At 43.8% G+C, this 25,297-nt stretch overlaps 3 protein-coding genes across 3 annotated transcripts in view; all 3 read right to left on the bottom strand.

Moving 5' to 3' along the window:
• LOC139392881 (carboxypeptidase M-like) overlaps positions 1-2,714 on the bottom strand; it is an 83,327-nt gene extending 80,613 nt beyond the window's left edge. The window contains exons 1-2 of the mRNA XM_071141199.1: positions 2,513-2,714; positions 1,937-2,123 (exon numbers count right to left, since the gene is read on the bottom strand). Of these exons, the coding sequence (XP_070997300.1) occupies positions 1,937-2,099 (163 nt within the window). The 5' untranslated portion in view covers positions 2,100-2,123; positions 2,513-2,714. The remainder of the gene's footprint in view (positions 1-1,936; positions 2,124-2,512) is intronic.
• Positions 1-25,297, bottom strand: part of LOC139392878 (beta-2-microglobulin-like) — a 321,541-nt gene that overhangs the window by 164,737 nt on the left and 131,507 nt on the right. The window lies entirely within an intron of this gene.
• LOC139392874 (beta-2-microglobulin-like) overlaps positions 1-25,297 on the bottom strand; it is a 613,933-nt gene that overhangs the window by 491,208 nt on the left and 97,428 nt on the right. The window lies entirely within an intron of this gene.

The following is a 25,297-nucleotide window of genomic DNA, read 5'->3' as shown; positions in this document are numbered from 1 at the left end:
TTTCTAAAGAACCCTTGAGGAACCTTCGTGTTTTAGCGTGTGGAGCGTCTGGTTAAATTCTGCTTAGGAACATAATATATTTTTTTTTACATCTCTAAAATGGTTAAACTAGTGAGAAATACATGTGAATATTGAACAAATCTGTGTTTGCTTCATTTACTATCATCACAAAAATAAGATGTTTTGCCGTACCTAATTAAATGTATATTACGTGACTTCCCATGATGTTACCGGGTTACTACAAAACACAAGCTGCCATTAAGACCACATCGAAGTGAGAGGGGATATTACACTAACTTTTTACCTCAGATTGGTTATATTAGTATAAAAGTTTATACTCAACACGATGACACAAGATCAATTGCTTTAAAAGAAAAACAGATCAATATCTTTGGTTTTGTACTGTTGATTCATACCAATACACAGTTTTGAAAGTCAAACTGTCACTGTTGATATCCTATGGCGGGTCGTGATTAATTGAAATGGAACTAACAGAAAAAGTTGTTTGTTCCATTTTCCGTGAAGGCAGCCTCCTGAAATCAACATCTGGCATTCCAAAATATACATAGAAGCCTCCTACTAACGCTCATCGAACCAACCACATATAGGTTATTCCAGGTTATTCCACGTTTCCAACCTGGTCTCAGAACATTTCGTATTATTCTGTTACGTAAAATATACATAGAAGCCTTCTACTAACGCTCATCTAACCAACCACGTATACGTTATTCCACGTTTCCAACCTGGTCTCAGAACATTTCGTATTATTCTGTTACGTAAAATATACATAGAAGCCTTCTACTAACGCTCATCTAACCAACCACGTATAGGTTATTCCATGTTTCCAACCTGGTCTCAGAACATTTCGTATTATTCTGTTACGTAAAATATACATAGAAGCCTCCTACTAACGCTCATCTAACCAACCACATATACGTTATTCCACGTTTCCAACCTGGTCTCAGAACATTTCGTATTATTCTGTTACGTAAAATATACATAGAAGCCTCCTACTAACGCTCATCTAACCAACCACGTATACGTTATTCCACGTTTCCAACCTGGTCTCAGAACATTTCGTATTATTCCTGTTATGTAAATCTGAGATAGTCCATTTAGTATGATATGTTACGTTTCGTATGGTTACATAAGACAGATGGTTACTTAAAGCAAAAGAAGGTTGGATGGATGAGTGTATAACGGGAACGTCTAGCACTCCAAACGTTGGGAGTTCAAATCTCATCACAGACAAGTTTTAGCTAATTAGCATATTTCTAATTAGCAACATTTCCAAAATGTAGCTGACTTCTTCTGCTGGTTGTCCTCTAACCAGTGGTGTAAAAATATATCCAGTTGTGTCATGTGTTTTTGTGGTAGTTTCAACAGTTTCAACTCCCTAATCAATGAGTGACACTTGACAAAACAGGGTTTTTGGTGCATGTACAGTTTATAAGGTACCCATAAAAAAAAAGAATTTAAGTAATGTGATTACTATTGATGCACATGTATGTGTAGAAAGTACATTTTATGTTTTCAGTATATCACAAACCGTTTATGCATATTGGTTATTGATTTGGACACTTGACATTGGGCATATCAATATGTCTGATCAACTGGAAGCAGCGACAGCATCATTTTCAAATGACATTTTAGGAACATAAAAATTGTCAACATTAATTTCCCTACGGTATTTTACTTAATCTGGTAAAAACTGCTGAATGATTCCCCCAAAAATATGTGATTGATTTATTTTGATGATATACCAGAAGTCTCCAAAACGGGTGACCTGCTTACAAAGAGCCCCCAAAAAAATCTTATCAAATTTGAAAATGTCCTAGGCTCTCTCTCACCTGTGACAAAATTTAGGCTCAACAGAGGTATATCAAAGAGTGAATTTCTATTTCCTATTTTACATTTTAAGACAACATCTTCTTACCTTCAACAGACTTTCCAATACTGTGCAGGTGTGTGAAGTCGAAGGTGTTGTTAACGTCCCGCAGGTATCTCTCCACCTCCACGGTGTTGTGATAACGGAACTCCAAACTGACACCGGACGACACCAACTTCCCGAGGTATAGGCAGAGCGCAAAAAGAAACATCGTCTCGTACGGGACAGTGACAACCTAACCCACAAAAACGAAGTTTAAGAAAAAAAATGTTAAGCGGATTTAAAATTAAATACAACACCGTCAAATATGAACCAAAAACTCACGAGGACATAGTAGCCACGCGCACAACTTGACACTGAAGTCAGCAATAACGTCAATGGACAGCGCCAGTGTGCAGTTAGTTACCTGGCGTTACGTTTCTCAATACACTAGGTTTAGCATTTTCTCTCAAATTATAGCCATCTAAATGACAACATGTTGCAAGCAATTCTTATTTTTTAATAAAAACGTGCCTATAGAAGTGTAGACTAGGCTATCAATAAACATGGCTAAAATACATAAAAATTTACTAAATTCACACAAAAAAAATGTTTATAGCCTATTCACATGACATTCTACATTACCTTATTACTAAATGTATATTTCCTGCAGCTCGCTGTGTGCGCACAACTTCTTCTGTGAAGACGTCTCTTGAAGTCACACCGCAGTCACCCTCGCCCGTCCGACCGCATTCACAACAACTGTTTAAAGTTCCCAATCGCCTGAATGGTTCTTAGTCGACAGATCAACCCTCCCCCCGACCACATTACACCGTCGGGTCCCCTGCCTGCCTGCACACCGCCCTGTATGGCATTATCACTATATTCACACACGGCCAAGTTTTTATACAGTAGCCAGCAGAGGCGAGGCGGAGCTAAACAGTTCTCAACTCAACATGATCTCACGGTTTTACCATTTTGACGTTTATCCACATTTGTCCCAACGTACAATTTGGAAGTTACTCCAAATGCAAATGTAGAAGTTGTCAAATTTTGAAGTTAAGGTTAAGGTAAGTATTAAGGTTTGATAGGGTTTACATTTTTTATTACAAATAGTCTACCACTGCAAATAAGGTGCCATTTGGGAGACTAGAAGGTGGGATCCCTGTGGGCTTCACCTGCAGGTGTGTGATTTTGACGCCACTACCTTTCTCTCCATGATAAGTTGCTGATCAACAGGCTACAGAACATGATTATCCAGATCACGTGCACTTACGAAATTAATAAACACACCTCTACATTATCTAGCTTACAACTACAAAAGCTTTATAGGTTAATTCTAACAAATTCTAGCAGACTTCATTTTTTATATATTTTTTTATCCTATATTTTTATTCAGAGACACCAGGCAGGTTACCGTTGACCCAGGTTTATTAGACAAAAGCAATGAGTAGGGTTACATGCACACAGTAATGCGATTATTGTGGATAGTCTTGATTAATATAATAGTTCGATTTAAACAGTTTTCATGCTTTGAAAAAATAACAACTCCCCTAATAATCTTGTTCCCATGGACACGTCTGAAATCAGGATTCCCGATGGAACTCTGGTAAATGCAGAAAATCGCCAATCAAAATAGCCGTTCTACCTCAACGACCATGTTATTTATGGGGAAGCGTATTTGTTTCTGAGTTCGGACGTATGACGTTTGTATATGAAAACTACTTCTACTTTGCATACAGGATAATTTTTCTAAAGATTGACAACAAAAAAATGTATCCATTTGACAGGAGGGGATTTTTTCTTTGGTCAAACTTTCTTTATCGCAACAAATGATGATGGAAACTGTGTTTTTCTAAAAAAAAAAAAAAAGATGATTGCCGAATCATTTTAAAGATAGTGGGCACTATAATGCTCCACTACACATTTCATACTAAATGCCTACATCTTGCAATATACAAGTTTTCAACTATAACAATAATGTTTATTTGCAGAACACGGATTGTCCTGACTTACAAGAATACCTGAATTGCTTCGATCTGCTTTTCTGATTGGCTGGAAAGTTTTCGCCGTTACACTTATTTCAGATCTATAAGTGTCCAAGTTTCACCATGGCGACCACGGAACTTGGCGACACGTGGGCACATGAGAATTATTAGAATATGGCAAATACAATTATTGCATTCTATCAATGCTGGGATTTCGCGGGCTACCTTAGACATGAAAAAGGGGTTGGAGGATATACAGGCTGTCGGAAATTTATTAATGCACAATTTGTCTAAATGCATTTTGGAAACACTTTAACCATTACATTTTTACTCTGCACTGTTGGTTTTTAAGAACATTTTTATTTTTTTAGGTGTGATGTCATTACTTCCTGTTTTCATCGACAAGGTAGTTCAATGGTGTGTATGTATGTACATGTACTTACCTGGAGTGCCTGAGGGTGGCGCTGTTTACTAATTACTTTATGTGATCACCTGTACTTGCACTTGACCCATGACATCTGATAAACGTGGTTCTTCTTCCCGCATTCCTGCCTCAGCAGGCTTATTATATTACATGGTGTCATATGTTAAAAAGTTATACAAGGACAGCTCAACATTACGAAACATGGAACAAATGAGACCACCAACTACTCTGAACCTAGAGGGAAATCTATCCCAACTGAGACCACCAACTACTCTGAACCTAGAGGGAAATCTAGCCCAACTGAGACCACCAACTACTCTGAACCTAGAGGGAAATCTATCCCAACTGAGACCACCAACTACTCTGAACCTAGAGGGAAATCTATCCCAAATGAGACCACCAACTACTCTGAACCTAGAGGGAAATCTATCCCAAATGAGACCACCAACTACTCTGAACCTAGAGGGAAATCTATCCCAACTGAGACGACCAACTACTCTGGACCTAAAGGGAAATCTATCCCAAATGAGACCACCAACTACTCTGAACCTAGAGGGAAATCTATCCCAAATGAGACCACCAACTACTCTGAACCTAGAGGGAAATCTAGCCCAACTGAGACCACCAACTACTCTGAACCTAGAGGGAAATCTATCCCAAATGAGACCACCAACTACTCTGAACCTAGAGGGAAATCTAGCCCAACTGAGACCACCAACTACTCTGAAACTTGAGGGAAATCTAGTCCAAATGAGACCTCCAACTACTCTGAACCTAGAGGGAAATCTAGTCCAAATGAGACCTCCAACTATTCTGAACCTAGAGGGAAATCTAGCCCAAATGAGACCACCAACTACTCTGAACCTAGAGGGAATTCTAGCTGAAATGAGACCTCCAACTACTCTGAACCTAGAGGGAAATCTAGCCGAAAATCGGAGAGTGTGGATCCAGAAATTCAACCTTTATACCATCAGCCAGTGGCATCTCAGAGAAATCCGGAAAAAAGTGAAATGTGCCACGTAGCCAGAGATGATTTAATCAAGGTGTTCAATACTTTTGACTTGGATGGATTAAAAAAAAATGTTTTCCTGAACTTACTCTGAGCCAAGAAACAAATCTGATGCGCCTGAGACATATATTTTTTAGGAGAGTGTAAGAACAATGGATGCTTATGTGATTTAAAACATAAAGCAAAAGACTGAGTTTCAACAACCTACAGAGTCATTGACAAAGGGACAGAATTCTATGTGAGGCAGATTACTCAGAGAACCAGATCTCCTGCTAAGCTATGATGAAGTCGAGGTGCCCGTTGACAAGGTGCATAAGCAAGAGACAACACAGAAATGGTAAAAAAAAAAAGACAAAGACCTTGCAACAACTAGTAAAAGAAAGGTCATAGGGAGAATGCTCACGTTGTGGGTACAAACACAAATCAACAACAGTGTCCAGCATACGGAAAAAGCATGGCACAGGAAAAAAAATCATTATGCCAAAATGTGCTCCTCACACACGGACAGAAAACCAGAGGGTTCACGGCTTTGACAGGGAGAGGACAGCAGGAAATGGGGACATTGGGACAAATGTAGTGAAACAGAGTGAAGGTAAAGTGTGCAGCTCAGCTAGTCAATGAGAAAAAAAACACTGAGAAAGAGCAGTGGACAGAAACACTGAAAATAAACAACCAGAAACTTCCTGTTAAGCTGGATACAGGAGTTGAGCGTTTTGTCCTTGAGAGACTTGAAAACGCTGAAAGTGAAAGTGAGTGTCGATTCCATGCAAAAAAATCCAACCGAAAGCTAGTGACGTATTCTGGCCACCAGATGGCGCCAAAGGGCAAAATAAAACGCTCAAACGTCGATACAAAGAGAAAGTGGTTTTGAACTGGAATTTCAAGTGATAGAACAAGATGCACCAGTAGAGACTCGGAAGAAACGGGATTAACAGAGAGAATATTCAAGCTTGAACAAAAGACAGAGGCGGACATTTTGAATATGAAGATGTGGACCTGGGCGTGCTCCAGGAGTTCATCATATACAAACAGATCCAGTAGTCACACCAGCGGTTCGTTCACCCATGAAATGTGCCTGTAGCACTAAAAAGGAATAAAAAAAACTGGGGAAAAGGGAACTGAACCGCAATGAAAAACATGGATGTTGTCGTCAGGCAGATTGAGCTTCCTGAATGGGTAAACAACTTGGTGACAATCAGGAAGCTAAACATTTAAAAAAAATATGGATATGTATGGGAACCACCGGATCTAAACAAAGGCATCAAGAAAGAACATGATCCTTTACGTACCATTGAAGAGGTTGTTGCTGAAATGCCTAACGCCAAGGTATTTCATGTCATTGATGCAAACCAAGGATACTGTCAAATCCAACTGGATGAAGAGAGCTCCCGACTCTGCACTTTCAATACGCCGTTTGGGAGGTATTCTTTCAAGAGACTGCCGTTCGGAATCGTGTCCCGCTCCAGATGTGTTCCAGAGGTGTTCCAGAGGTGTTCCAGAGGTGCTCCAGAGGTGCTCCAGTGGTGTTCCAGAGGTGTTCCAGAGGTGTTCCAGAGGTGCTCCAGAGGTGTTCCAGAGGTGCTCCAGTGGTGTTGCAGAGGTGTTCCAGAGGTATTCCAGAGGTGTTCCAGAGGTGTTCCAGAGGTGTTCCAGATGTGTTCCAGAGGTGCTCCAGAGGTGTTCCAGATGTGTTCCAGATGTGTTCCAGAGGTGTTCCAGAGGTGCTCCAGAGGTGTTCCAGAGGTGTTCCAGAGGTGTTCCAGAGGTGTTCCAGAGGTGCTCCAGAGGTGTTCCAGAGGTGTTCCAGAGGTGTTCCAGAGGTGTTCCAGAGGTGTTCCAGAGGTGCTCCAGTGGTGCTCCAGAGGTGCTCCAGAGGTGTTCCAGAGGTGTTCCAGAGGTGCTCCAGAGGTGCTCCAGAGGTGTTCCAGAGGTGTTCCAGAGGTGTTCCAGAGGTGTTCCAGAGGTGTTCCAGATGTGTTCCAGATGTGTTCCAGAGGTGCCTCGACGCAGCATTTGGAAGGTCTGGAAGGTGCTGTGAACATCATGGATGACATTCTCGTCAGGGGTGATGACACAGATCAGCACGACCGGAGACTGAGACAGATACTAGTCAGACTGAGAAGCATCAACTTCAAACTGAATAAGAACAAGTGCAAAATCAGAATGACAGAAATTCTCTACATTGGACATGTGTTAGGCAAAGAAGGCCTGAAACCAGACTCCCAGAAGGTCCCGAGAAATACAAGCCAGAGGACAAAGCGCTTCAGAGGTTCATGGGAATGTTGCAGTATCTCTCAGATGATTGGTCAGCCAATCGCAGTATCTCTCAGATGTCAGCACACCACTGACACAACTGCCTGGAAAGAGATATTCAGTAGCACTGGGAGTCTGCACAGGAACAGAGCTTCAGAAGCTTGAAAACACTCGTCAGCAATGCACCAGTGTTAATAAAGTACTACGATATGAAGAGAAAAAAAACACTGACACTCTCTGTGGATGCCAGCTCAGAAGGCTTGGGAGCTGTGATCCTGCAAGATGGTCAGCCAATCGCATACGAGTCAAGATCCCTCACAGACTGTCGAAAGAGATACGCTCAAATGGAAAAAGATCTACTCTAGCGATAGTGTTTGGCTGCGAGAGGTTTCATCAGTACCTGTCTGGAAACCAGATCCAGGTGGAGTCAGACCACAAACCCTTGGAAACAATCGTCAAGAAGTCGCTCCAGAAGGCACCAGCCTGACTGCACAGAATGCTGATGAGACTACAGAGATACAGTCTATATGTGACATACAAACCAAGAAACCGAGATGCAGATCGCTGACGAGACTACAGAGATACAGTCTATATGTGACATACAAACCAAGAAACCGAGATGCAGATCGCTGACGAGACTACAGAGATACAGTCTATATGTGACATACAAACCAAGAAACCGAGATGCAGAACGCTGATGTTGGAATGGTGAACTGGATGTAAACTACATCGCTCCTCAACTTCCTGTTTCAGAAGAGCAACAGAATTGCAGCAATTCAAAAACAGCAAACAGAAGAAGATGAATAGTTAAAAACGGGTCACAGTTGGATGGCGAGACACGAGAGGGAACGTTGCAAAGAAAATACATTACTACTGGACCTGCTGGGAGGACTTGACAAACTCAGATGGACTGCTGTTACAAAAGTTCAAAACTGCTGGGAGGACCTGACAAACTCAGATGGACTGCTGTTACAAAAGTTCAAAACTGCTGGGAGGACCTGACAAACTCAGATGGACTGCTGTTACAAAAGTTCAAAACTGCTGGGAGGACCTGACAAACTCAGATGGACTGCTGTTACAAAAGTTCAAAACTGCTGGGAGGACCTGACAAACTCAGATGGACTGCTGTTACAAAAGTTCAAAACTGCTGGGAGGACCTGACAAACTCAGATGGACTGCTGTTACAAAAGTTCAAAACTGCTGGGAGGACCTGACAAACTCAGATGGACTGCTGTTACAAAAGTTCAAAACTGCTGGGAGGACCTGACAAACTCAGATGGACTGCTGTTACAAAAGTTCAAAACTACTGGGAGGACCTGACAAACTCAGATGGACTGCTGTTACAAAAGTTCAAAACTGCTGGGAGGACCTGACAAACTCAGATGGACTGCTGTTACAAAAGTTCAAAACTGCTGGGAGGACCTGACAAACTCAGATGGACTGCTGTTACAAAAGTTCAAAACTGCTGGGAGGACCTGACAAACTCAGATGGACTGCTGTTACAAAAGTTCAAAACTGCTGGGAGGACCTGACAAACTCAGATGGACTGCTGTTACAAAAGTTCAAAACTGCTGGGAGGACCTGACAAACTCAGATGGACTGCTGTTACAAAAGTTCAAAACTGCTGGGAGGACCTGACAAACTCAGATGGACTGCTGTTACAAAAGTTCAAAACTGCTGGGAGGACCTGACAAACTCAGATGGACTGCTGTTACAAAAGTTCAAAACTGCTGGGAGGACCTGACAAACTCAGATGGACTGCTGTTACAAAAGTTCAAAACTGCTGGGAGGACCTGACAAACTCAGATGGACTGCTGTTACAAAAGTTCAAAACTGCTGGGAGGACCTGACAAACTCAGATGGACTGCTGTTACAAAAGTTCAAAACTGCTGGGAGGACATGACAAACTCAGATGGACTGCTGTTACAAAAGTTCAAAACTGCTGGGAGGACCTGACAAACTCAGATGGACTGCTGTTACAAAAGTTCAAAACTGCTGGGAGGACCTGACAAACTCAGATGGACTGCTGTTACAAAAGTTCAAAACTGCTGGGAGGACCTGACAAACTCAGATGGACTGCTGTTACAAACGTTCAAAACTGCTGGGAGGACCTGACAAACTCAGATGGACTGCTGTTACAAAAGTTCAAAACTGCTGGGAGGACCTGACAAACTCAGATGGACTGCTGTTCAAAAGTTCAAAACGTCCTCGTTCATCGGGTAATGAGAGAAGAAATAATGAAGCACACATGGGAATCGTAAAAATGTAAAGAACAAGCAAGGGATGTTCTGTTCTGGCCAGGCAAGGCTAAACAGATCGAAGATGTTGTAACAAAATGTGCCGTCTGCAACTCACACAAAAAACAACAATCAAAGAGAACCGCTCATATCTCATCCAGTCCCGGAGAGAGTTTGAGCCAGAGTTGGAGTGGGCCTCTTCCATTACAACGACACAGAATATATACTACTCACAAATACCCAGAAATCTCCAAGCTCAGTGGAACAACAAGCAAACACATCATTACAGCACTAAAGTCGAACTCAGCGAGGCTTTAGAGGGGGACCGACGTGTTGTGCTCCGACAATGGAAGACAGTTGGTGAGTCAAGAGATCTCTACCAGCTGGGAGTTCAAACATGTCACGTCGAGCCCTAGATTTCCACAGTCAAACGGCCAAGCTGAGAGTGCAGTTCAGACTGTGAAGAACCTGTTGAAAAAAGCACGAGAGACAGCAACGGAGATCCTAACACAGCTCTCCTTGAGTACAGAAACACACCCCTGGGTGGAGTAGGTATCTCTCCTGCACAACTACTAATGAGAAGAAGGCTGAAGACAAAGATTCTGACATCAAAGAGATTGTTGAAGCAAGGACTCTATCAGCATGTTAGGCTACGTCTCACAAGCGGACAACAGAGAGACTCTATCAGCATGTCAGGCTCCGTCTCACAAGCAGACAACAGAGAGACTCTCTCAGCATGTCTCCGTCTCACAAGCGAACAACAGAGAGACTCTATCAGCCTGTCAGGCTCCGTCTCACAAGCGGACAACAGAGAGACTCTATCAGCATGTCTCCGTTTCACAAGCAGACAACAGAGAGACTCTATCAGCATGTCTCCGTCTCACAAGCGAACAACAGAGAGACTCTAGCAGCATGTCAGGCTCCGTCTCACAAGTGGACAACAGAGAGACTCTATCAGCATGTCTCCGTCTCACGAGCGGACAACAGAGAGACTCTATCAGCCTGTCTCCGTCTCACAAGCGAACAACAGAGAGACTCTATATGCACGTCATGGCTCCATCCATTTGGTGCATTACATCATCACACACTGAGGGTTATCCACAACAAGTCAGTTTGGTGCATTACCTCATCACACACTGAGGTTTATCCACAACAAGTCAGTTTGGTGCATTACCTCATCACACACTGAGGTTTATCCACAACAAGTCAGTTTGGTGCATTACCTCATCACGCACTGAGGTTTATCCACAACAAGTCAGTTTGGTGCATTACCTCATCACGCACTGAGGTTTATCCACAACAAGTCAGTTTGGTGCATTACCTCATCACACACTGATGTTTATCCACAACAAGTCAGTTTGGTGCATTACCTCATCACACACTGAGGTTTATCCACAACAAGTCAGTTTGGTGTATTACCTCATCACACACTGAGGTTTATCCCACAACAAGTCAGTTTGGTGCATTACCTCATCACACACTGAGGTTTATCCACAACAAGTCAGTTTGGTGCATTACCTCATCACACACTGATGTTTATCCACAACAAGTCAGTTTGGTGCATTACCTCATCACACACTGAGGTTTATCCCACAACAAGTCAGTTTGGTGCATTACCTCATCACACACTGAGGTTTATCCACAACAAGTCAGTTTGGTGCATTACCTCATCACACACTGAGGTTTATCCACAACAAGTCAGTTTGGTGCATTACCTCATCACACACTGAGGTTTATCCACAACAAGTCAGTTTGGTGCATTACCTCATCACACACTGAGGTTTATCCCACAACAAGTCAGTTTGGTGCATTACCTCATCACACACTGAGGTTTATCCACAACAAGTCAGTTTGGTGCATTACCTCATCACACACTGAGGTTTATCCCACAACAAGTCAGTTTGGTGCATTACCTCATCACACACTGAGGTTTATCCACAACAAGTCAGTTTGGTGTATTACCTCATCACACACTGAGGTTTATCCACAACAAGTCAGTTTGGTGCATTACCTCATCACACACTGAGGTTTATCCCACAACAAGTCAGTTTGGTGCATTACCTCATCACACACTGAGGTTTATCCCACAACAAGTCAGTTTGGTGCATTACCTCATCACACACTGAGGTTTATCCACAACAAGTCAGTTTGGTGCATTACCTCATCACACACTGAGGTTTATCCACAACAAGTCAGTTTGGTGCATTACCTCATCACACACTGAGGTTTATCCACAACAAGTCAGTTTGGTGCATTACCTCATCACACACTGAGGTTTATCCACAACAAGTCAGTTTGGTGCATTACCTCATCACACACTGAGGTGTATCCACAACAAGTCAGTTTGGTGCATTACCTCATCACACACTAAGGTTTATCCACAACAAGTCAGTTTGGTGCATTACCTCATCACACACTGAGGTTTATCCACAACAAGTCAGTTGGGTGCATTACCTCATCACACACTGAGGTGTATCCACAACAAGTCAGTTGGGTGCATTACCTCATCACACACTGAGGTGTATCCACAACAAGTCAGTTGGGTGCGTTACCTCATCACACACTGAGGTTTATCCACAACAAGTCAGTTTGGTGCGTTACCTCATCACACACTTAGGTTTATCCTCAACAAGTCAGTTTGGTGCATTACCTCATCACGCACTGAGGTTTATCCACAACAAGTCAGTTTGGTGCATTACCTCATCACACACTGATGTTTATCCACAACAAGTCAGTTTGGTGCATTACCTCATCACACACTGAGGTTTATCCACAACAAGTCAGTTTGGTGTATTACCTCATCACACACTGAGGTTTATCCCACAACAAGTCAGTTTGGTGCATTACCTCATCACACACTGAGGTTTATCCACAACAAGTCAGTTTGGTGCATTACCTCATCACACACTGATGTTTATCCACAACAAGTCAGTTTGGTGCATTACCTCATCACACACTGAGGTTTATCCACAACAAGTCAGTTTGGTGTATTACCTCATCACACACTGAGGTTTATCCCACAACAAGTCAGTTTGGTGCATTACCTCATCACACACTGAGGTTTATCCACAACAAGTCAGTTTGGTGCATTACCTCATCACACACTGAGGTTTATCCACAACAAGTCAGTTTGGTGCATTACCTCATCACACACTGAGGTTTATCCACAACAAGTCAGTTTGGTGCATTACCTCATCACACACTGAGGTTTATCCCACAACAAGTCAGTTTGGTGCATTACCTCATCACACACTGAGGTTTATCCACAACAAGTCAGTTTGGTGCATTACCTCATCACACACTGAGGTTTATCCCACAACAAGTCAGTTTGGTGCATTACCTCATCACACACTGAGGTTTATCCACAACAAGTCAGTTTGGTGTATTACCTCATCACACACTGAGGTTTATCCACAACAAGTCAGTTTGGTGCATTACCTCATCACACACTGAGGTTTATCCCACAACAAGTCAGTTTGGTGCATTACCTCATCACACACTGAGGTTTATCCCACAACAAGTCAGTTTGGTGCATTACCTCATCACACACTGAGGTTTATCCACAACAAGTCAGTTTGGTGCATTACCTCATCACACACTGAGGTTTATCCACAACAAGTCAGTTTGGTGCATTACCTCATCACACACTGAGGTTTATCCACAACAAGTCAGTTTGGTGCATTACCTCATCACACACTGAGGTTTATCCACAACAAGTCAGTTTGGTGCATTACCTCATCACACACTGAGGTGTATCCACAACAAGTCAGTTTGGTGCATTACCTCATCACACACTAAGGTTTATCCACAACAAGTCAGTTTGGTGCATTACCTCATCACACACTGAGGTTTATCCACAACAAGTCAGTTGGGTGCATTACCTCATCACACACTGAGGTGTATCCACAACAAGTCAGTTGGGTGCATTACCTCATCACACACTGAGGTGTATCCACAACAAGTCAGTTGGGTGCGTTACCTCATCACACACTGAGGTTTATCCACAACAAGTCAGTTTGGTGCGTTACCTCATCACACACTTAGGTTTATCCTCAACAAGTCAGTTTGGTGCATTACCTCATCACACACTGAGGTTTATCCACAACAAGTCAGTTTGGTGCATTACCTCATCACACACTGAGGTTTATCCACAACAAGTCAGTTTGGTGCATTACCTCATCACACACAGAGGTTTCTCCACAACAAGTCAGTTTGGTGCATTACCTCATCACACACAGAGGTTTATCCACAACAAGTCAGTTTGGTGCATTACCTCATCACACACTGAGGTTTATCCACAACAAGTCAGTTTGGTAGAGACACACCACTGGTGGGAAAATGGGCATATTGTCTTTATGCAGATTTTAGAATATTTGCATGAAAATCTGATCGCCGATTGGATGGAATCCTAGCTTTTGAAAGAATTGCTCCCACTGCATTAGAATGCCTGTTGTTTCCCTGATCCAGAATCTCTGCAAACTTTCATTGTAATCAATCAGTGGATTTAACGTCAGGCCAGACCACATGCCATGCCTGTGTTTTCTCTTTCATTGGCACCATGACGTGTGTGTGTGTGTGTGTGTGTGTGTGTGTGTGTGTGTGTGTGTGTGTGTGTGTGTGTGGTAGAGAGAGAGAGACAGACAGACAGAGTGTGTGTCCTTCCTCCCTGCCTTATTTGTTACTTTTATTTTTTACTTATCTATTTCTTACTTAACACTTATTTTTTTCTTAAAAGTGCATTGTTGGTTAAGGGCTTGTATAGTAAGCATTTCACTGTAAGGTTGAATTCGGCGCATGTGACAAATTAAATTAGATTTGATTTACATCACATATCACATACTGATCTAGCCTGAAACCCAGACTGAACATCACTCTGTTCCCCTTCACACTGCTCTACTGGTCTAGCCTGAAACCCAGACTGAACATCACTCTGTTCCCCTTCACACTGGTCTACTGGTCTAGCCTGAAACCCAGACTGAACATCACTCTGTTCTCCTTCACACTGCTCTACTGGTCTAGCCTGAAACCCAGACTGAACATCACTCTGTTCTCCATCACACTGCTCTACTGGTCTAGTCTGAAACCCAGACTGAACATCACTCTGTTCTCCTTCACACTGCTCTACTGGTCTAGCCTGAAACCCAGACTGAACATCGCTCTGTTCTCCTTCACACTGCTCTACTGGTCTAGCCTGAAACCCAGACTGAACATCACTCTGTTCTCCTTCACACTGCTCTACTGGTCTAGCCTGAAACCCAGACTGAACATCACTCTGTTCTCCTTCACACTGCTCTACTGGTCTAGTCTGAAACCCAGACTGAACATCACTCTGTTCCCTTTCACACTGCTCTACTGGTCTAGCCTGAACATCACTCTGTTCCCCTTCACACTGCTCTACTGGTCTAGCCTGAAACCCAGACTGAACATCACTCTGTTCCCCTTCACACTGCTCTACTGGTCTAGCCTGAAACCCAGACTGAACATCACTCTGTTCCCCTTCACACTGCTCTACTGGTCTAGCCTGAAACCCAGACTGAACATCACTCTGTTCCCCTTCACACTGGTCTACTGATCTAGCCTGAAACACACTATATAATCCACTACTTTTGACCAGAGCCCTATGGGACTATATAATCCACTACTTTTGACCAGAGTCCTATGGGACTATATAATCCACTACTTTTGACTAGAGTCCTATGGGACTATATAATCCACTACTTTTGACCAGAGCCCTATGGGACTATATAATCCACTACTTTTGACCAGAGCCCTATGGGACTATATAATCCACTACTTTTGACCAGAGCCCTATGGGACTATATAATCCACTACTTTTGACCAGAGTCCTATGGGACTATATAATCCACTACTTTTGACCAGAGCCCCATGGGACTATATAATCCACTACTTTTGACCAGAGCCCTATGGGACTATATAATCCACTACTTTTGACCAGAGCCCTATGGGACTATATAATCCACTACTTTTGACCAGAGTCCTATGGGACTATATAATCCACTACTTTTGACCAGAGCCCTATGGGACTATATAATCCACTACTTTTGACTAGAGCCCCATGGGACTATATAATCCTATAATCCACTACTTTGACCAGAGTCATATGGAACTATATAATCCACTACTTTTAACCAGAGTCCTCTGGAACTATATTTAATCCACTACTTTTGACCAGAGACATTTGGGCCACGGTCACATGCAGTTCTTCCATGGCTGATGGTCCCAGTCCCACAGGTCTCTGTGTGACAGGTGTCTGAAGGTCGAAGGATATGATATGTCTTGTCCTACTGACGACGATTGATGATGACGACGGTGTCAAAAGTCTGTCTGAGGGGCCAGAGAGACGTCAACTGTGTCATAAGGCTGCCTGAGGGGCCAGAGAGACGTCAACAGTGTCATAAGGCTGTCTGAGGGGCCAGAGAGACGTCAACAGTGTCATAAGTCTGCCTGAGGGGCCAGAGAGACGTCAACTGTGTCATTAGGCTGTCTGAGTGGCCAGAGAGACGTCAACAGTGTCATAAGTCTGCCTGAGGGGCCAGAGAGACGTCAACTGTGTCATTAGGCTGTCTGAGAGGCCAGAGAGACGTCAACAGTGTCATAAGTCTGCCTGAGGGGCCAGAGAGACGTCAACTGTGTCATTAGGCTGTCTGAGTGGCCAGAGAGACGTCAACGATGTCATAAGGCTGTCTGAGGGGCCAGAGAGACGTCAACGATGTCATAAGGCTGTCTGAGAGGCCAGAGAGACGTCAACAGTGTCATAAGTCTGCCTGAGGGGCCAGAGAGACGTCAACTGTGTCATTAGGCTGTCTGAGTGGCCAGAGAGACGTCAACGATGTCATAAGGCTGTCTGAGGGGCCAGAGAGACGTCAACGATGTCATAAGGCTGTCTGAGAGGCCAGAGAGACGTCAACTGTGTCATAAGGCTGTCTGAGTGGCCAGAGAGACGTCAACGATGTCATAAGGCTGTCTGAGGGGCCAGAGAGACGTCAACGATGTCATAAGGCTGTCTGAGTGGCCAGAGAGACGTCAACGATGTCATAAGGCTGTCTGAGGGGCCAGAGAGACGTCAACGATGTCATAAGGCTCTCTGAGGGGCCAGAGAGACGTCAACAATGTCATAAGGCTGTCTGAGTGGCCAGAGAGACGTCAACGATGTCATAAGGCTGTCTGAGTGGCCAGAGAGACGTCAACGATGTCATAAGGCTGTCTGAGTGGCCAGAGAGACGTCAACGATGTCATAAGGCTGTCTGAGTGGCCAGAGAGACGTCAACGATGTCATAAGGCTGTCTGAGGGGCCAGAGAGACGTCAACGATGTCATAAGGCTGTCTGAGTGGCCAGAGAGACGTCAACGATGTCATAAGGCTGTCTGAGGGGCCAGAGAGACGTCAACGATGTCATAAGGCTGTCTGAGTGGCCAGAGAGACGTCAACTGTGTCATAAGTCTGCCTGAGGGGCCAGAGAGACGTCAACGATGTCATAAGGCTGTCTGAGGGGCCAGAGAGACGTCAACTGTGTCATAAGGCTGTCTGAGTGGCCAGAGAGACGTCAACGATGTCATAAGGCTGTCTGAGTGGCCAGAGAGACGTCAACGATGTCATAAGGCTGTCTGAGGGGCCAGAGAGACGTCAACGATGTCATAAGGCTGTCTGAGTGGCCAGAGAGACGTCAACGATGTCATAAGGCTGTCTGAGGGGCCAGAGAGACGTCAACGATGTCATAAGGCTGTCTGAGTGGCCAGAGAGACGTCAACGATGTCATAAGGCTGTCTGAGGGGCCAGAGAGACGTCAACGATGTCATAAGGCTGTCTGAGTGGCCAGAGAGACGTCAACTGTGTCATAAGTCTGCCTGAGGGGCCAGAGAGACGTCAACGATGTCATAAGGCTGTCTGAGGGGCCAGAGAGACGTCAACTGTGTCATAAGGCTGTCTGAGTGGCCAGAGAGACGTCAACGATGTCATAAGGCTGTCTGAGTGGCCAGAGAGACGTCAACGATGTCATAAGGCTGTCTGAGGGGCCAGAGAGACGTCAACGATGTCATAAGGCTGTCTGAGAGGCCAGAGAGACGTCAACGATGTCATAAGGCTGTCTGAGGGGCCAGAGAGACGTCAACGATGTCATAAGGCTGTCTGAGTGGCCAGAGAGACGTCAACGATGTCATAAGGCTGTCTGAGGGGCCAGAGAGACGTCAACGATGTCATAAGGCTGTCTGAGGGGCCAGAGAGACGTCAACGATGTCATAAGGCTGTCTGAGTGGCCAGAGAGACGTCAACGATGTCATAAGGCTGTCTGAGTGGCCAGAGAGACGTCAACGATGTCATAAGGCTGTCTGAGAGGCCAGAGAAACGTCAACGATGTCATAAGGCTGTCTGAGTGGCCAGAGAGACGTCAACGATGTCATAAGGCTGTCTGAGTGGCCAGAGAGACGTCAACGATGTCATAAGGCTGTCTGAGGGGCCAGAGAGACGTCAACGATGTCATAAGGCTGTCTGAGGGGCCAGAGAGACGTCAACGATGTCATAAGGCTGTCTGAGTGGCCAGAGAGAGGTCAACGATGTCATATTTTTACATTTACATGTACACATTTACATATTATCCACCTCACACACAAGGTTATGGGCTTAAAGAAGAAGACACCTGTACCTATAAATTGTGTTTCTTTAAGAAGACGTACCTGACTGACCTCGACAGTTTCCTCACGTTATTCTCCATGTGGTTATCCCATGGTTGTTGGTTATTAACCAGGTAACGATACAAGGACTCAGATTTAAATAACTGGTGTTTCTTTAAGAAGACGTGCCTGACTGACCTCGACTGTTTCCTCACGTTATTCTCCATGTGGTTATCCCATGGTTGTTGGTTATTAAATAACTGGTGTTTCTTTAAGAAGACGTGCCTGACTGACCCTGACTGTTTCCTCACGTTATTCTCCATGTGGTTATCCCATGGTTGTTGGTTCTGAACCAGGAAACGATACAAGGACTGAAGCAGTAGCCTCCGTACTCAACTACAGATTTAAATAACTGGTGTTTCTTTAAGAAGACGTACCTGACTGACCCTGACTGTTTCCTCACGTTATTCTCCATGTGGTTATCCCATGGTTGTTGGTTATTAACCAGGAAACGATACAAGGACTGAAGCAGTAGCCTCCGTACTCAACTACAGATTTAAATAACTGGTGTTTCTTTAAGAAGACGTACCTGACTGACCCTGACTGTTTCCTCACGTTATTCTCCATGTGGTTATCCCATGGTTGTTGGTTATTAACCAGGAAACGATACAAGGACTGAAGCAGTAGCCTCCGTACTCAACTACAGATTTAAATAACTGGTGTTTCTTTAAGAAGACGTACCTGACTGACCCTGACTGTTTCCTCACGTTATTCTCCATGTGGTTATCCCATGGTTGTTGGTTATTAACCAGGAAACGATACAAGGACTGAAGCAGTAGCCTCCGTACTCAACTACAGATTTAAATAACTGGTGTTTCTTTAAGAAGACGTACCTGACTGACCCTGACTGTTTCCTCACGTTATTCTCCATGTGGTTATCCCATGGTTGTTGGTTATTAACCAGGAAACGATACAAGGACTGAAGCAGTAGCCTCCGTACTCAACTACAGATTTAAATAACTGGTGTTTCTTTAAGAAGACGTACCTGACTGACCTCGACTGTTTCCTCACGTTATTCTCCATGTGGTTATCCCATGGTTGTTGGTTATTAAATAACTGGTGTTTCTTTAAGAAGACGTACCTGACTGACCTCGACTGTTTCCTCACGTTATTCTCCATGTGGTTATCCCATGGTTGTTGGTTATTAACCAGGAAACGATACAAGGACTGAAGCAGTAGCCTCTGTACTCAACTACAGATTTAAATAACTGGTGTTTCTTTAAGAAGACGTACCTGACTGACCCTGACTGTTTCCTCACGTTATTCTCCATGTGGTTATCCCATGGTTGTTGGTTATTAACCAGGAAACGATACAAGGACTGAAGCAGTAGCCTCCGTACTCAACTAAAGATTTAAATAACTGGTGTTTCTTTAAGAAGACGTACCTGACTGACCTCGACTGTTTCCTCACGTTATTCTCCATGTGGTTATCCCATGGTTGTTGGTTATTAACCAGGAAACGATACAAGGACTGAAGCAGTAGCCTCCGTACTCAACTACAGATTTAAATAACTGGTGTTTCTTTAAGAAGACGTACCTGACTGATCTCGACTGTTTCCTCACGTTATTCTCCATGTGGTTATCCCATGGTTGTTGGTTATTAACCAGGAAACGATACAAGGACTGAAGCAGTAGCCTCCGTACTCAACTACAGATTTAAATAACTGGTGTTTGTTTAAGAAGACGTACCTGACTGACCCTGACTGTTTCCTCACGTTATTCTCCATGTGGTTATCCCATGGTTGTTGGTTATTAACCAGGAAACGATACAAGGACTGAAGCAGTAGCCTCCGTACTCAACTACAGATTTAAATAACTGGTGTTTCTTTAAGAAGACGTACCTGACTGACCCTGACTGTTTCCTCACGTTATTCTCCATGTGGTTATCCCATGGTTGTTGGTTATTAACCAGGAAACGATACAAGGACTCAGATTTAAATAACTGGTGTTTCTTTAAGAAGACGTACCTGACTGACCCTGACTGTTTCCTCACGTTGTTCTCCATGTGGTTATCCCATGGTTGTTGGTTATTAACCAGGAAACGATACAAGGACTCAGATTTAAATAACTGGTGTTTCTTTAAGAAGACGTACCTGACTGACCCTGACTGTTTCCTCACGTTATTCTCCATGTGGTTATCCCATGGTTGTTGGTTATTAACCAGGAAACAATACAAGGACTGAAGCAGTAGCCTCCGTACTCAACTACAGATTTAAATAACTGGTGTTTCTTTAAGAAGACGTACCTGACTGACCCTGACTGTTTCCTCACGTTATTCTCCATGTGGTTATCCCATGGTTGTTGGTTATTAACCAGGAAACGATACAAGGACTGAAGCAGTAGCCTCCGTACTCAACTACAGATTTAAATAACTGGTGTTTCTTTAAGAAGACGTACCTGACTGACCCTGACTGTTTCCTCACGTTATTCTCCATGTGGTTATCCCATGGTTGTTGGTTATTAACCAGGAAACGATACAAGGACTGAAGCAGTAGCCTCCGTACTCAACTACAGATTTAAATAACTGGTGTTTCTTTAAGAAGACGTACCTGACTGACCCTGACTGTTTCCTCACGTTATTCTCCATGTGGTTATCCCATGGTTGTTGGTTATTAACCAGGAAACGATACAAGGACTGAAGCAGTAGCCTCCGTACTCAACTACAGATTTAAATAACTGGTGTTTCTTTAAGAAGACGTACCTGACTGACCCTGACTGTTTCCTCACGTTATTATGCCATACTGTCCTGTGTTTGTGTTAACCAAGTCAGCCGGACATTGTAAATAAAGAGATGTGTCTGTCTGCCATACTGTCCTGTGTTTGTGTTAACCAAGGCAGCCGGACATTGTAAATAAAGAGATGTGTCTGTCTGCCATACTGTCCTGCGTCTGTGTTAACCATGGCAACCGGACATTGTAAATAAAGAGATGTGCCTTTAATTTATTTTTGCTGTTAGCCAGGGTCATTTTTTAAAGAAACACCATTTATTTAAATCTCTAGTTGAGTAAAAGAAGTCGTTTTCTTCTGGTCACAATTATAACCCATAAAATTGCGGTGAACAGCGCCACACTGAGGCCGAAAACGGAATGTTCTATTCTCAGCCAGGCCCATCTTTCCAAAGAAAACACAAGAGGTCAACAAATTATATCTGGGAAGGCATGTGACTGAAATTTTGCGGGTGGGGAGAGAGCGAGAGAGGGTTGAGGAGGAGGCTTGAAGCGCCTAGGACATCTTTATGACGTGCATTATCTGAAAAAGGATTCACATACAGTGCATTCGGGAAGTATTCAGACCACTTGACTTTTTCCACATTATGTTACGTTACAGCCTTGTATTTAAAAAAAATAATTACAAATTAAAAACTCAACAATCTACGCACAATACCCTATGATGACGAAGCAAAAACAGCTGTAAATAATATACATATATATATATAAATAAACTGAAACCTCACATTTACATAAGTATTCAGACCCTTTACTCAGTACTTTGTTGATGCACCGTTGGCAGCGATTACAGCCTTGAGTCTTCTTGGGTATGACTCTACAAGCTTGTCACACCTGTATTTGGGGAGTTTCTCCCATTCTTCTCTGCAGATCCTCTCAAGCTCTGTCAGGTTGGATGGGGAGCTGCACAGATATTTTCAGGTCTCTCCAGAGATGTTAGATCGGGTTCAAGTCTGGGCTATGGCTGGGCCACTCAAGGACATTCAGAGACTTGTCCCGAAGCCACTCCTGCATTGTCTTGGCTGTGTGCTTAGGGTCGTTGTCCTGTTGGAAGGTGAACCTTCTCCGCAGTCTGAGGTCCTGAGCGCTCTGGAGCAGGTTTTCATCAAGGATCTCTCTGTACTTTGCTCTGTTCATCTGTGCCTCGATTCTGACTAGTCTCCCTGTCCCTGCCTCTGAAAAACATCCCCACAGCATGATGCTGCCACCACCATGCTTCACCGTAGGGATGGTGCCAGGTTTCCTCCAGATGTGACGCTTGGCATTCAGGCCAAAGAGTTCAATCTTGGTTTCATCAGACCAAATAATCTTGTTTCTCATGGTCTTAGAGTCCATTGAAGAATTATGGAGGTTTTTTGTTTTAATACATTTGTTCAGAGAGTCTGAGGTTGACTCCTATGTTTGTGTATTTGAACAAATAGCTGTTGCATTGAAATGGCCTGAAGACATATGGGGCCTATTGCTTCAGTGTAAATTAACTGGTAAAGCCCAAGAGGTTTTGTCAGCGCTACCTCTGGAGGACAGTTTGAATTATGAAGTGGTCAAAGCTACTGTTCTTCGTGCCTATGAGCTTGTGCCTGAGGCATACCGACAGAGATTTAGGTCTCATAGAAAGTCTTCTAGTAAGACTTATGTGGAATTTGCTAGAGACAAGGGAAATCTGTTTGATAAATGGCATGCTGCTAGTAAGGTAACTGATTTCAACTCTCTCCGGGAGTTAATCTTGTTGGAAGAGTTTAAAAATGGTTTACCCGAACGCATTGTAGTTTACCTAAACGAACAGAAAGTATCCTCCCTGGCAGAAGCGTCTGTGTTGGCAGACAAGTTTGTGTTGATGCACAAGAGTGTATTTTCGGCTCATACTGAGAGTAGAGCCACTGAGTTTCCTACCTTTAGCCCTAGTCGGTCAGCAGTAGTATATCAAGCACGCCAGAAGAATGAGCGTTCCTGTTTCTATTGTTATAAAGTGGGACATATGATTAATGATTGCTTCCTGCTTAAACGCAAACAAGGGATGCCTCTTCGTGCCAAGCCGCCAACAGGTGTTGCTCTAATTCGTACGGTTGTGAGGTCTGCAACAAAACAGGTGCCTCAGGGTAACTGTAGTTTGAAAGTCTCAGTCCCCGACCGCAGTTATGAACCATTCATTTCCGAGGGGTTTGTGTCCCTAACGAATGACGAAGCGTCTCAGCGTCCGGTTAAAATCCTTAGAGATACTGGTGCGGCGCAGTCGTTTATATTGTCTGATGTGTTGCCCTTATCTGACGATACATACTGTGGTTCCAGTGTGTTAGTGCAGGGTATTGAAATGGGTTTTGTCCCAGTGCCATTGCACTTTGTGAAAGTACACTCTGAGTTAATCAGTGGAATATTCAGAGTGGGGGTACGTCCTAAGTTGCCAGTGAAAGGTGTGACCTTTATAATGGGTAACGATATTGCCGGAGGAAAGGTAGTACCCGTATTGGAAGTATTGGATAAAAGTGACCACTCTCTCTCGAATGATCTGGCACAGAGTTATCCACATGTGTTCCCCGCTTGTGCTGTCACTCGTGCTCAGGCACGACAAGAAGGTGACTTGATAGATTTGTCGAACACTGTTCTGTTCAAAGAGGATGATCAAGAGGATGGATTGTGTGATACCTCTGAGAAGCTGATCACCTCTGACAAACAGCCCAGGAAAGAATCAAAGAACGTTGAACTTATTGCTGATGCAATACAGTTACCAGTCACTCGGGAGCAGCTGATTGCTAACCAAAAGGTTGACAACAAGCTTGCTAAATGTTTTTCTAGTGTTGTCTCATTGGAAGAGGTGAAGAAGAAGAATGTGGCTTACTTCATTGATGGTAATCTCCTCATGCGTAAATGGAAATCCCATGTTGACGCGGGTGGAGATTGGAATGCTGTTTACCAAATAGTGATTCCTACAGCCTTTCGACAAAATGTGTTATCCCTTGCTCATGATCACCAGTGGTCTGGTCATTTAGGAATCACAAAGACTTATGATCGGATCCTTCAACATTTCTTTTGGCCGGGTTTAAAACAAGATGTGGCTCAGTTCTGTCGGACATGCCACACATGTCAGATAACAGGAAAACCAAATCAGGTTATTCCTCCCGCTCCTCTTTGTCCCATACCTGTCATAGGTGAACCATTCGAGCATGTGGTGGTTGATTGTGTCGGACCGTTACCGAAGACAAAATCGGGTAACCAGTTTTTGTTAACGATAATGTGTATGGCTACAAGATACCCCGAGGCTATTCCTCTGCGAAGGATTACAGCCACGGTAGTGAGTAAAGCCTTAATACAATTCTTCACGACATTCGGGTTACCTAAGGTGGTACAAAGCGATCAAGGTACCAATTTCCTATCCAAGCTCTTCAAGCAGGTGTTAAAATGCTTATCAATTACGCACCGTGTGTCAAGCGCCTATCACCCAGAGTCTCAGGGTGCGCTTGAAAGATAGCATCAGACACTGAAATCTATGCTACGTAAATATTGTTTGGAATCTGAGAAAGATTGGGATGAGGGAGTTCCTCTAGTTTTGTCTGCTGCTCGTGAAACGGTGCAGGAGTCCCTAGGGTTTCAGCTCGGCTGAACTAGTGTTTGGTCCCACAGTGAGAGGACCAATGAAAGTCCTTAAAGAACAGTTCTTGTCCCAAGAGTTGTGTACAGGAGACGAGAATGTGTTGGACTACGTTAGTCGCTTTCGTGAGCGCCTACACCAAGCTTGTGCTCTCGCAAAGGAAGCTCTGTGTTCCTCACAGAGGAGCATGAAAAGACACTATGATAAAGAGGCTGTTTCTCGTCCACTACAGCCAGGTGACCAAGTACTGGTGTTATTACCTGTTCCAGGATCTTCACTGTCAGCTCGTTTCTCTGGTCCTTATTTAATTGAAAAGAAAATAAGTGAAACTGACTATGTGCTTCAAACTCCTGATAGACAACGCCAATCTCGTGTGTGTCACATTAACATGTTGAAAGCATACCACACCCGACCCATCACACAGTTAGATAGTTCAAAAACAGAGGAAGGTACTGCTGTCTCCTCTGCTACTACTGCTATCATAGTGGACTGTCATATTGATGATGTAGATGGATTGGAGTTG

The sequence above is a fragment of the Oncorhynchus clarkii genome, chromosome 33, assembly GCF_045791955.1.
Source record: "Oncorhynchus clarkii lewisi isolate Uvic-CL-2024 chromosome 33, UVic_Ocla_1.0, whole genome shotgun sequence".
Classification (NCBI taxonomy): Eukaryota; Metazoa; Chordata; class Actinopteri; order Salmoniformes; family Salmonidae; genus Oncorhynchus; species Oncorhynchus clarkii.
This window is presented reverse-complemented; position numbering and strand designations above follow the sequence as displayed.